This window comes from Erpetoichthys calabaricus, chromosome 16 (assembly GCF_900747795.2).
Source record: "Erpetoichthys calabaricus chromosome 16, fErpCal1.3, whole genome shotgun sequence".
Lineage (NCBI taxonomy): Eukaryota > Metazoa > Chordata > Cladistia > Polypteriformes > Polypteridae > Erpetoichthys > Erpetoichthys calabaricus.
Window position 1 is genome coordinate 61,078,956 of NC_041409.2, and position 14,777 is coordinate 61,093,732.

The following is a 14,777-nucleotide window of genomic DNA, read 5'->3' on the forward strand; positions in this document are numbered from 1 at the left end:
GTTAGGAGGTTCACAGGCCAAAAGGGTTCTCTGGGCTTTTAGAACAAGAGACGCAGTCTTGCAAAGCTCTTGTAACAGGTGAGCAGGTGAAGTGGTGGAAGGGATGTACGATGGGCAGATCCTCTGATAGCAGCTGGAAAGCCCACATCTCGCTTTGATATTAAAACTACTAAAAGTAGGCGACCCTTATGCAATCCTTCTGCAGTGACACTCATTCACAGACAGACCAGCTGTTGCATGTGGGGGCACCTGCTCTGCACTATTTTAAGCGTTTAAACGGAGAAGTCTAATCTTACAGAGACTGCTAGTTTCACCCAGCCAAGGTGTGGAGGATTTGCTAAAGCATACCTGGAACACTGCTAAAGAACAGAAATGAAGCTATACGCAAGCCACCAAAGCAACAAATAAAAATCGCTGTTGGGGGAAATTTCAAAGACCTCAATAGACCAAGTCAACATGATTGATGTACCCATCAATTTCTTAAACAGTATAATCTCAAGAAGCAGGAATCCACATCAGGGTAACCTTAGACACTCGCACTAGGCCGGTGAAGTCACCAATGAACAAATGATGCACTATGGAAGGAAAACTAGACCACACCAGGGGGGTGAGGAGGGTGGAGGAAAACGCTTCACAACAATAAAGACCCTTAAGGCCTAAACTGTCAACACTGCTCTGAACAAACTATACATTTTTCAAGAATCATCACATTCTTGATAGGCAAAAAGCAATGCGATACCACTGCCAATCATTAGTTCGCCTCCATTCAAAACATGGACACAACAGTACATTTTCCACTTCTAAAAATATTTTGTTGCCACTCTCATTTAGTGAGCACTGTAGCAAATGCACCTCAATGCACCAAAGCATCAAACTAGTAATTAACACCTTGCAAAAGATTTAAGTTGAAGCATGCAGTCCATTGGATCAAATGTTGTATCAGATCTGGCACATTTTCAAAATTGGTGCCCGTCATCAAATGATAAAGGGTTCTGCAGTAGTTTAAACTCCAGGAACATCAGCAAGGTCCTACAAATTGTATAAATGTCCAATGATTACAGGCAGTATTCCACCCACTGCAAACATCCTAGGGTTGAAATTTAAACTCTCGATGCCTCTGTCAAGTGAGAGTTTCCTGCTAGGTAAGGTGTCAGGCAAAAACACATTCAGTTAGATATTTGTAAAAGAGGTGCGTCTACAAGGTTTATTTAAGGAGACAGGACACATGCTGACCCAGCAGACTGCGCCCAACAATGGCCCGCCGCAAATCTACATTCATCTCATCCTATTCCAGCAGCATTAACAGTTAGAGGTCAGCAAGCAACCCAGTCTCATTCAGAGCAGCACCTGCGAACATCCAGTTACACGTGCTAAGCAGACGCCAGCACACAGTAACAGGGATGTTCTGAAATAACATATCGGGTATCAGGGATTCCACTGATGTAACACACACATCCCCCCCACAGTGATTTCTGTGTGCATATTTGCTGGAGTTGATAACACATCAGTTTAGTGCCATGATCACCAGAAGCTTTGCAATAACAATCAAACCAAGGAAAGACCAAGTGAAATGGTAAAAGGCCCTCACAAACTACATTTCTTAGACACTAGCATCGCACTGTACCAGATGGATCACCTGGGTACCAGTTAGAATGATTAGGGTACTTAAGTATTTGTACATCACAGGATGCAATGATGAACATGGACATTACAAACCAATTTCCACCCCTTTTCTAGTCCATTTACTCAAACTCTGAAGATGAGGAGTTGAAGCATATCCCAACAGGATTAGGAACAAAGCAGAAAACTCCGGATGGCACACCATTGCATCACAGGACACATGTACACATGACATTAGAACGTTACAAAAACAGTGACAAGAACAGACTATTCAGCCCAATAAGACTGTACATCCTATACACCTAGGTTGTCCAAAATAGTATCAAGTTGAGATTGGATGGTCCCCAAGTCCTACTTCTCTACCACGCTACTTGGGAACTTATTCCATGTGTCTATGGTTCTTTCTGTAAAGAAAAACTAACAGTTGTGTAATATCTGCCCTTAAGTTTCCATCTGTGTCCCAGTCCTCTTGATGCAGAGTTGATCTTTAAAGTAACTGGGATCTACTGTACCAATTTCGTCCATTATTTTAAAACTTCAATCATTTCCCCTCATAGTCTCCATTTGCTTAAACTGAAAAAGGTTCAACTTAGGCCCAGAATCAGCCTAGTCACCTTCTTTAGTGCTGCTGTAAGGGCTCGGTAGTATATTAGATAACGTAACCTCCCTTAATGTCTACAATACCCATTGTGATATACAACTAGGTATCCTATACATCATATAAATAAATAGTCAATACTACTACAACAACAATTCTACCTCCAAACTCATCCTCAAAACTACACCTATGCCATTTTGATTTCAGCTACCAGCCTAGCCCCACTTTCAAAAATGTGACAGTAAACCTGAGAAACCAAATCAGACAAGTGGATTGCATGCAAACTCTGTATAGTGGGCATCCTGAATTTTAAATTTTCTCCTCCTGAGACATGGCAACCCTAAGGTTAAATGTTGCATATCCAAGTGCCTTGTGAGCATACTTTTTTGCACTCCTTCCACTTTTCCTCCCACTAAGTTTACTATTGCTTATAACTACATTTGCAAGTTTTCACTCACTCACATAGTAAGAAGTTCTCATATTTCGTTCTATTCCCACACTGGAATCACTCATTGCAAAACATACACACTCTCAACTGAAATAGTAGGAGCATCCAGAATGTTACAACAGCGGTGGATAGTGGTTAACCACTCCGGTCTCAGTGTCATACCCAAGCCAAAATATCAACAGCAGGGCCCTGCAAGCTACTTGGAATAAACACTCGAGTGGGCAAACCTATTACGGTCTGGCTGCACAGCTTACTATCTATGGTCATATTTTGAGCCATTTATCCAAATAATTGGTTTTGGATGGTGGGCTCCTGGGGAACCACACCGCCTCAACATACATATAGGCTCTGCTACTTGGCATATTCCCAACACTTCCATGTCAGTCATTCCACATAGTGCAGCAACATAAACAAGCAACAACTACCCTCAATGCTCAAAAGTAAACCCAACGTAGTGCACTATCATGGCAAATACAAGAACTGAAGAAATCACCGACAAGCATACATTTCACAGGCTGGAAAAAGAAAGAAAAAAAAAAAAAACCTTCAGCTCTTCTCACATGACAAGCTTTACTCCACTCAAGAATGAGATTATATCATTTGTGTCACAACCACATCCACCACCTCTAACTTGGTTGTGGGCTACAGATTCAACCACCTTCACAAACAGGGAAGCATAGTGCCACACACACGTCCTGCTGTATATGTGACCATGCTATGTGTAAAGACAGAACAGAACTGTCATCTAAATCTTTTCATCTCTCCACCAGCTTCATAAAATATAAAAATCTTCCCCACCAAGAAAGATGTCTGCACCAGTCTGGGGCGTTGTACAGTCGCTGAATAGTGCACTATAAGCAATAAATCGCTAAAAATGTGTCAAATCTCCACCAAATAACTTTAAATATGCTGACATTCTGAACACACTATAAACTTTGGAAGGACTTGTTCAAGTTAGGACTCAAATGCTCATACAGATAGCAAAACTAAAAGACAGCAGGGAGGGACAGGCCTAAAAAACAAAAACAACCTAATCAAGGTCTTCACGATTTACTCTACATTCATAATGGCTGACACGGTACAACACCCTAGTACTACAAAAGACAACAACAAAGCTTCTGTACCAGAATTTATTTTTCCCCCAATTTAAACCAATATTCAAGGGCACCTAGTGGAAATCTATAGAACATTGCATTTAATACTGAAGGAGGAATCATATCCTTACAAAAAAAAAAAAAAAAAGGGTGTGGGAATCTGCAACAAACAAATGAGCTGCGAAGATGAAGCAAAAACACACAACTTGAAAAAGGAGGAGGAGGAGAAATTGGGACTATTAGCTAACCAAACACACACACACCAGACTGTATGGTCTCCTATTGCTGGTGAAACTTAATGCTACTTTCCATCTGACCGATGCTTTATCCAAGGCAATATACAAAAAAAAAAAAAGTTTCAACTTTCATTAAAGCCATACTTAAAACTGGTTTTCTCTGTGTGTGTGTGTGTGTGTGTGTGTGTGTATATATTATATTATATATATATATATATCTATATATATATATTCTGAACACTCACGTACAACAGCAAAACTAAAATTGACATACAATTTTTGTATTTGACAACAAAATGTAATGAATTTTGTAAGCACATTACACACACCCCATGCACACTTACTACATAATACAAACGCCACACTATTACTTTATGCACTTGCATCCGCATTGAAATGTGTACATGTGTGTATGTGAGGCATCATGTGGAACATTAACCACTCTTAACAGTACATATACTTTATGTATCTTAGACACATATACTGTACATTAAAATATTTACACTTTATAATGAAAAGCTCATATGCACAATCGAAACAAAGACTTTCTCCAATGAAACACATTGGCTGCATACGGAAACATCTACATTCAATACTGCCGTAAAACGGGGTATCCGAATACACACATGGGGTTTCGACAAACGTACAAGTCTGTTCTTGCCTTCTGTGGATTCCACCAAGAGCGACAGACCCAGAGACTAAAATCTCTCCTTGATGAGCTATAAGCGAGTACTAAAGCGTGATGAGTGACCAGGGAAAAGTGACAAATGATATGGGATATGGAAAAATGTTGATGATTCAAGACCGTGAATGTGAAAAGTGTCATAACTTGGAAGCCAGAAGTCTACATTTTACTGTTAGGTGTTTCACTATACAACACACACACACCTCAGTATACAGTATAGAAGACAAAAATCTCACTAAGCAAGTAAGAATTCCACTGTATAAATGTTCCTTGCAGACAATAATCAATACAAAACATCAGGCTCAAAGCAAAAGTGCAAACTTAAAATCTAAGAACCACAGCAAACAACACTAAACACAACATTACATACACTAGAATCACAGTAAACAAGACACTTCAACTGAGTGAACTATTACATAGAACAGACGAGTAGCCTTATTACCTGCAGGTAGAAACAATTCTTAAATCTCACAGTATGGGTGTTAATAGTGCTATAGCGCCTGCCCGATGGAAGGAGAGTGAGAACAGGGTGACCAGGGTTCTTTATGTATCATTTTGCCTTTCTTAGATAGTGCTCGGAAAATGTGTCCAGCAGAGATGGTATCCGGGTGAAAATGATAATCTGTGCAGTTTTCACCACTGCAAGCAAGGCCTTGTGGCCTTTAGCTAAATTGTTGCCATACCAGCACACTTTGCCACCTGTCAGGATGGCCTATATAGTACATTTATAAAAGCTGAGGAGTTGCTGCTGGTCATCAGATGCTTGAGGCAGCACAGTCGATGCTGAACCTCTTTGATAACCGCCATAGTGTGTTCTGTCCACTGAAGATAAGTGATGGAAACCTCTAGGAACATAAATGTTCACTTTTTTCACAGTCAAGCACAATATAAACAGGAGTGTGATTTACATGCTGCTTCCTGAAATCAATGATCATCATCTTCGTCTTGTGGGTATTCAAAGAGAGGTTACTGTCCCAGATTCGCTCTGACAGGAGCCTAATCTCCTTAATGGTAGATATCTCATCATTGTCCATGGTCAACCCTATGACTCTAGAATTGTCAGCAAACTTTATGATAGTGTTGGAGCTATATCTGGCCATAGAGTCATGGGTGGCCAGAGAGTAGAGCATGTATTTCAGCAGACCGTATGTGTGTAACAGTATAGTGTGTATGTACTGTTAGGAATGATTTAAGCCTCAGTCGGCATCACAGAGGAGCCTGTATATTTTATGTGTGTGTGTGTGTATATTTAAAACCCCATATTTTATATAAAGCGTTTATATTTGTATGTACAGACCACACACTTATGCACACACAAAAATACATATAAACTGTTTATGTATGATGAACACACACAAAAAACATGTAAAACTTGTCAATTGTTGAAGTCCGCACACAACATTGAGTGTATACCAAGTGTATAAAGAGAAAACTAGAAAAGCCAGCTTTAAAGACTGGGATGCTTTATGTTTCTTGTATTTTCTCAGGATCCTAATAGGGTGTGTGCTTTTTGCTGAAAGTTTTACTAGAGACCACAAAATAAATGCAAGCCTCTGCTTGTGGCATCAGCACTGTTTTATGTTAAGCTTTACATGCATTTATTTTTTTACTCTCATACCCATGAAAGAAAAAATAAAAATAAAATAAAGTGGTCCATTTATTGTTGTTGAAAATGTGTATGAAACATAGAATATTTATATTCATCAATATGCGGGAATGAAAAAGTGATGGATTATAGTCAGACACCTGATCACACTAGCGCAAATTCCTAATGGTGGAATAATGGAATGTGCTGGCAGACAAGACTGAAAACTGCCATTGAAGGATAAAAGCTAGTCAAGATACTATGGCTGGATTAATGGTTGGCTAGCATCTTCAAGTCATTAAATTATCCTGTGACATATTTTTGGTAGAACTGAATGCAGACTCAATAAGATGTACCCTTTTAAAAGTTAAAAATCATTGGTGCCTTCTTAGTATACAGCAGTGCTAGTGGGACATGAAGATCATCGACATCCTCAAAAAGCATGCAGTACATACATATCAATATGTAAGCGTATCAATTTAAAAGAAAAAAAGCCCCACAAACACATCAGATACAACAAGCAATAGAAACAAGGCGCTTAATGTCCATCCATCCATTATCCAACCCGCTATATCCTAACACAGGGTCACGGGGGTCTGCTGGGGCCAATCCCAGCCAACACAGGGCACAAGGTAGGAACAAATCCCGGGCAGGGCGCCAGCCCACCGCAGGACACACACACACACAGCAAGCACACACTAAGAACAATTTAGGTCCATATTTTGTTCATTCCATCACCTTAAAAGAACAGCAGCATGCAGAGAGTTGGTTTGCTGCGATATGCCAGGATGAAGGTTACTGTGAATTGCTATTCCTCAGAATTCACAAAAAAAAGAAATCTTCCAATTTTCCATTCCTTTTGCCAAGTAAACCCTTTGCCCAGAGCTGTTATGCCAGGGCTTAACCACTCAGTTTAAGAGTTTCATCGTTTTTTTTTTTTTTTTTTTTTTTTTTTGAGGCCATCACTTTTCTTTGTATCACAGGGATGGTACTGCCATATGTGATGCATTAGGGGATTTTTTTTGCTATGTAGACTACCATAGCTGCTCATCAACAAGGACGACATTTGTCAAAAGTCTTTTCTTACGAGTAAGCTCGCTCATGCAGACGTTTGCATGCACCCATCTTTTAAAACACTAATTTAAGCATGGCTGATAAACTGTGGCTCTGGCTTCTGGCATTCTGCACTGCAACACGAGCAGATGTCAGCATCTCCTCACACAACACTTTGTCTTTAGGGATGCCCAAGTGTGCAGTGACAAACCGGTGGCACATGGGACAGGCCTCAAGTGGCCCATTCTCAAGATAGCAGATTAGCAGGGGTGAGATTTGAGTGGGTGCGTGGTTGCGTGGTTGCCAACACAGCTGCACAACACCTCAGCAGAGGGAGAGAGGCAAAGAGAGACAGAAATACCAGAGAGGAGATATGGGACGCCTGGTTAAAATCAATTAAATCTGAATAATGGAGGGAGAGGTTGTATCTAAACCGAAGACACTTCATTTGTTGCCACTGCCATTCAGCACCTGACCTCCCAAGACCAATGACATTCTTAAACTTCAAACCTTCACCTTTTACTCCTACTCGACCCTGTTATTTGCACAACATCAAGCACCCCTTTGAAATTCACAATTTTTACAAGGCGTCCTAAACAGCAAGGCTGACTTGGTTTGTACAGTCTTTAAAATAATCTAAATAAATAAAAATTGTAAAAAAATTATTCAAACACCACCCCCTCCCACACACACGAGGAGTACTCACCATTCACAACTGTCCCGTTGATATAATCCAGGTCCCAGGCTTCCACAATTAAGGTGTACGCCCGCTGTGGAATACAAGAGGAGAATACATAAACTACAAATGCCAAAACTCCAAGTGGTTACCATGAGAGCAGGTGACATGCATGTGGTATGGTGGTGTCCAGTGGCACTTATGGCAAACTAGTACAAGACACCAAGAGTACCCACACTCACCCACCTGTAGCTAAACAAGATACCTCCTCTCTTCCTCTAGAGCCCGAGTAATAAGACCCCTTCATCTCATCTTACCTAAATTATGCTTGTACTTCTCAAAAAGGCGCATAAACTAGAATATTTGACGTAGTGCCTTTGAACCAACATCACAGGATTCTTTATAAAACAAATAGAGCTACACGGCATAAAGTAAAAGACCATTAGATAACAGAGTATCCAGTGAACACTTTCAACAGAAGGTGCTTGCCAAAGCCACGTTGCACTGGCACTCAAGCCCAATGCTAGGGCCACACTGACATCTAAGCATTTTATGTCAGACTACCAAAAACTGTTTTTTTTCTTCCCCTAAGCAAGTCTGCTCTGTTCTATGTCCACTGATAGAGTACAGCTGCCACCAACGCCTTATATTAGTTTAGAAAAGGCACCTACAAGTGTTTAAATTGGGGCACCATGACAGCTGGTGACCAATTTGTGGCCTTTCAAGTTAAATCATTAATGGAAAAATAAAGAGGTTTCACAACATTGACAGAAGGTACACATTGTCTGACACATTCCTCCACTAGATAGCTCAACAGCTCAAACTTCAGGACTATAAACAGGCGATTCATTCATACAAGATAGGCACAGACTTTCTCCCCTTGTCCAAAATATACCATTGAGGTGACCTACATGACTCCATTTCTTCAATCCCACATTCACATCTACTTAATATCAACAGACCACCATAAAATTAAGCCCGTTCTAAAAACTTGTAAATATTTGCATATTGTGCTTTTTTGGATTCAAATCATATCTGCCAGTGTTAGGACTGCGTAACAGATATCAAGTAACAGGTGGCCGAACATGCTATCAGACTAGTGGTGGATCTCCTATACAAAACATGCTAGAAGGAAGCCAATCTACAAGCCAAACCAATCACCAGTCAGGATGGACCATAAGTTCCACAGCCATCATGTTGAGCCTCTCATTCTCATATCATCTACCATGCACATCTGCACTCTGCATAACAGCAACTCTCAAAGGAAACAGCTTTAAATCTTACATCCCTCCTGCAAACAAAGCATCAACCATCAGTAGAAATATGCAAGCCATCTAGGTTTTCAGAGAAAAGAAACAACCTTATGAAATCTGAATTAACACATATTGTGAACTCATTTCTTAAAATGAAAGTACAGGAATCACAAAGTTTTGTGTCTGACTTGGTTTAGGGGCCAATGATGTCGGACTCATCTGGTCTTTTAAAGGACCTACATCTAAGTGTAAAGGGACAACATTTTAGGACAACACATGAACTAGGTAATCATCTATTCTAAAACTGGGGCAGACTTCTCTACTATATATCCTATACAAAAAAAAAATTATACATGCATATCAATACCATAAACATGTTACTTTTGGATATTTATAATTTTACAACCTACACTATGCAACAAGCAAATATTTTTAAAATTTATATATTATATATAAAAATTAAAAGGCTTGAGAAAGATTAGTGTCATTGCCAGCCTTTGCCACATTTGTAAAGATCAGAGGATAGTCTCACTCCATCCACCAACACAACTAACCACAATTAAAACAGCTAGGTGGAGAAAAACAAAAAACAAAAATTATTAAATAAACACTGTCCATTCCGATGTGAAGTGGGCTCAAGAAAACTGGGCAGCATGAGAGTTTATGCGAGTGTGTGAGTACGCACGTGCGTCTGGAGGAAACAGAGCTTTACTTTTTTGGTCTTCACTTGGCCATCACACTCCACAACCACCTACGTTAAGGGATCTCTGCTACAGATGCCTTGGACAGGAGTGAGCGAGATGCTCCAAGGGGCCGAACAAGCTGGTCTTTCCCTAGAACTGTTGGATTCTGTGCATAGCGGCTATTGTTTATTAAGTGCAAAAACGCTGAAGACTTGAATGCCCATGGTTGAGTACTCAAAAATCCAAAATCATGCCTCAAGTACCGAGTGTTACTGCAAGAGCTCCTCTGGTCACACCTGAGATAACAAATGGGTACAAACCTGTTGCTTTCTTATCTTAGGCATGTCAAGCAACCCATCAGCACCAGAATTCCAAAAACTCCTTTGTGGCCTTAAAATGTTCTCCATTTGTATATTAACATTTGGAAAAACCTAGGGTCTTCCAAAGCTCTCTCTCCAAGTCTACAAAAGCCACACACATTCCCCTACCACACAATACAAGTCCCCACAAACCAATTTGTTAATCTTAACTAAGAATTTAAGGATATTCCCGACTCTCTCTTCAGCTACCCTCTGAACAACTTGAGAATTCCTTGTTATTTTGCCATAATGGCACCTACAGGCAATCCAACTACCCCTGCAAACAATTTTATACTCAATTTTCAAACCAACATGTAGACTTTCCCTGTTGTAATCGTAACTGTATTCTCACAGACCCTTAAAGAAAAAAGAAAAAGAAAAAAAACATCCAATCCCTGTAACAATGAAGGCCTATTACAGCATACTCACGCGTGTGGTAGAAAGCTGCGACACTATCCTGTAAGAGATTTCAAAGCTTAATCTGAAAAACACACAGCAGATGTCCTCACTAACAGAATGTGAGCTACTGGGATTTAACGAAAAAATGGAACAAAGGGCCAGTTGCTCAAGATACTTGGATGAACACACCAAAGAGAAGATTCCTTTTTAAAAGTAAAGAAAAAAAAATCTGGTATCCTGAAAGATGAGTAAAATGAGCTGGGGTTTTAATCCCATCTCCCTGGAAATGGAGGCTAATCTTTAAGGGCTGTGATCACAGTGACTGCACAGTCAACAATTCTCAACTCTGTCGATTCCCAAGACTAGCTAGTGCCTTAACCACATGCTAGGTACCACTGTGATTGTTGGATTTACAATATTTTCAGCTAGTTCCTTAATTACAAGAGAATTCACTGCATGATGGGAACAAATATGCACTTGGCTAGCAACAATTACTGGCTAACTTCCAAACACAAAACTTTGTAAAAGGTGTTCAACCCCCCCCCCCCAAAAAAAAAAAAGTGTTCTTGGATCAAAGAAGATGCTTGCGCAACTCCTCGTCATTATTGCTGATGAAAAATGACAGTGAAAATCTGAACGTCAAAGATGGATTATCTGTTGTTTTCACAGGTATTCAGATGCATGAAACCCTGGTAAAAGCAACCCAGTCTTCACAAATCTCTGGTGACAATGCAAATTTAAAGGAAAGGTAAGGACGCGAAGTCTAAAAACAATGTCCTTAAGGAAATCCGAAAGTTTAAATGAGCTGTTTTTCCTAAACTACTCAGAAGTCAGTGAAAGTTTGGGTCTGCTTTGAGCGGTTTGCCATGAAAAAAAGGAAACTTCCAAACAACGCCTAGAAAAGGATGTTCCTCAGTACTCAGCATCCAACCAAGGACGAGAGCTGTGGTATCACCTTGTAAGACCTACAGATTTCAGGGGCTGAGAGCGGAGTAAAGAGCAGACCTGTATGAGCGTGCATATATCCACACATCACTTAAGGCCAGGCTGGGGTCTGTGCAATGGTAAACCTCATGCAGACCATGCTCTGTAATGCACTGCCCTTACAGTTACAGTTGGTGGTTGCAGTGAAGGTGTGGCAAATGCTTATCTACAAGGACCCTTACAGCAGAAAGGAAAATGGATGGAGCATTGTCATGGAAAATAAAGGCGAGCTTATTTCATCCAGCTAAAAGTTGAAGTTTGAGCATAGGCCAAGGAGTCTAAGCAGAGGGTCAGTGAATCACTAATGAAGCAAAGAAGAGTTTTTTTTTTTTTTTTTTTAAATATAAAAACACCACAACCCAACACCACCACCAAGGCAATAATTTCAAAAAGTATGCTTAATAAAATCCAGGAAGTTGTATATTTGAAGCAGAAACCTCAGCAAGACTTTAGCTGGAGGAGTTCGCTATCAGACTCCTTATCTGATTGGTTCTTATCGGACCTGTCAAGCTCTTGAAATCAAAAGTCCTTCAGCAACACAAAGTTCTGCCCACATCCTACCAAAACTCTTAGTTTAAAAATACCCGTGCATACAGTAAGCATGGTGTTAGAAGGCTGAACCTGTCAAGATAAATGGGCTAAAGTCACTCCTGATGAGTAGTAGACCTCAATCTGGAACACTTAAAAGGTGCGACTATGGCTCAACTAAATATGAAAGTGTGGGTCCCGAAGTCGTGGGCAGTTTTAGACTTGATTCTTGCTGAAAAATTATCTCTCTGGTCTGCAATCAAAAAGACAGTTTGGAACAAGCAGTAATAAAACCATTTTTCATGTTAAAGCGATATGGAAGGTTTTGCACAGTTGTAGATTTATACAATGTTGGGTGTACAATTTTTGATTTCATAGAGTATCTTTTCTGCAGAAAGAGCCTTCCTAAGGTGCTTTATAGGTACAGAACTTGAGTATAACCTTCAGAATAACAAGCGGCATTCCTCAAGCTACTTGGCCTAATGACACAAAGTTAATAGCACCACTGTTGGCTTCCTTGTTAACTGGCAGCTGGTGAAACCATTAAGGGCTTTGACTCTTTACAAGCAAGTGAATGGAAATGAAACAAGACTGAACACCAGCCTCAGGGGTACCGAGGCCCTGGTCTGCTTACAGAGAAGTAAAACCCATACTGCTGGTAATCTATCCTTCCAGTCTGCACTTTCAGAACACATCACGTGGATCAGCGAAGCTTTCAATGAGGCTACATAACCTGCCAGTGAGTCATAAAGAAAAATTCCATTTTTAAAAGTTTTACATGTTGGTGTTAAATGTACTATAGTACTCAACATGCAATTAAGAAGAGAGGCTAGCTTCTCCATAAGACAGAATGAAAGTCTACTACCACTGTCATTCTACCCCAGAGATCAGGGAGGGACAGGCGCGGGGCGGGGGGTTATTGCAAGAGTGAGCCCTCCTGTCCTTGCCTTAGAAGTGACTGAAGATGGTATAGATGCTGGAAACACTTCAACAGCTTGGCAAGGTAGGCACTGCGCAGAGCACAAGCAGCAACAAGCGCTATTTTCTGTACCGTGTGAACTTTTACGATAAGGATTACAGCAAATCCCTAAACCCCTGGCAGAGAGGCAGAGAGAGAGAGAGAGAGAGAGACTGCCAAATCTATTAGTGGGTGTCTCTGAGGATACCTTATCAGCCGACTAGAGTCGAGAACCTGACCAACACAGATAAGTGGATTTCTTTCTTGCCTCCAAGTGGCCATCACCAGAGGCAGAAAAACAACACTTTGACAAGTCGCTGCCCCAGTGGCCCACTTAAATGAACAAGCCTTCACAGATGTGGGTCTCCTTTCAAGTTTCCATTACAGTAAAGTCTGGCATGTACTGGACTATCGCCTAGTCCATCAGTGACTAGAACACTAGAATGGTGTAAGCCTAGCTCTTTGCAGTATGATGGATTTGCCAATTAGGGTAGGACACAAGTCATACCTACATATTACATTGAAATACTCCAGGGCTGTGAATTAAAAGTGCTAAACACTACGCCACTAAGCTGCCCATCTGTGTGGATTATGAATATTCTCCCTAGACCAGGGGTAGGCAACGTCGGTCCTGGAGTGCCACAGTATGTGCAGGTTTTTGTTCCAACCCAGTTCCTTAACGAGAACTCAATTATTGCTGATGAAGCACATATTGCTTAAGTGACATTTTGATGCTTCATTTTAGTGGTCTCGCTTGTTAAGGTTCTCCAACCTTAATTGCTTATTTCAATCTTAAACTGCTGCATTCAGTGTTTTAATTGGTCCTTATTAGCAATAAGATGTAAAAGACAAAGCAGCCAGCAGTTCTCCAGCTAGCTTTTTTCCAATTACATCTGTGTGTGTTCATCATGCACTGTTTGATTTAATAAAACACTTAATAGAAAAATGTGACAGACTGAAAATGATCTGTTTTAGGCTTCAAATCATTTGGATGATATCCTTGGAGAGGAAAAAAATCTACGACATAAGAGCCTTTCATTGCACAGACTAACAAGCCATAAAATTAAATAAGGTCTGAGATTGGCAATGATTGGTTTCTAATTAAGCAATTGGGTTGGAATGAAAACCTGTAGCCACTGCGGCTCACCAGGACCGACATTGCCTACCCCTGCCCTAGACACTCACTTCCTCTCACATATCCAAGATGCTCCCATTGGGTTAAGTGGCAACTTTCAACTGGCCAAGTGTTAATGAAGGCCACACAACCAAGAAATGTTGTTTTTCCCCCTTTGTGGAAAGAAGTAAGGGTTAATTCCATTCTGGACCAGTGTTTTTGAGCTCTGCAGAAGACTGGTACCTTGGCTAGGCCCATTTCTCATTTTTTGTCCAATGCTAAAAGGACAGGATTCTGACAAATCAGTGACCCATGACTGGATTAAGACAGACTGACAATGGATAGATTGACACACCGGTTTCCATGATGCACTTCTAAATGTTCTGAAGTAACCCTAGAAGTCACAAGGCACAGCAAGACACTCTTAAATCGAGCCAATTAGTAATTATTCCTACAAACGCATACGAGATATCATGTGGCAGGTTAAGAGAGGAAAAAAAAAAA

The 14,777-nt window shown here is 40.5% G+C and overlaps 1 protein-coding gene across 3 annotated transcripts in view; it reads right to left on the reverse strand.

The window, feature by feature from the left end:
• Positions 1–14,777, reverse strand: part of jag2b (jagged canonical Notch ligand 2b) — a 63,778-nt gene that overhangs the window by 29,686 nt on the left and 19,315 nt on the right. For all 3 annotated transcript variants that reach the window (XM_051919951.1, XM_028822261.2, XM_028822264.2), the window contains exon 3: positions 8,026–8,089. In XM_051919951.1, the coding sequence (XP_051775911.1) occupies positions 8,026–8,089 (64 nt within the window). The remainder of the gene's footprint in view (positions 1–8,025; positions 8,090–14,777) is intronic.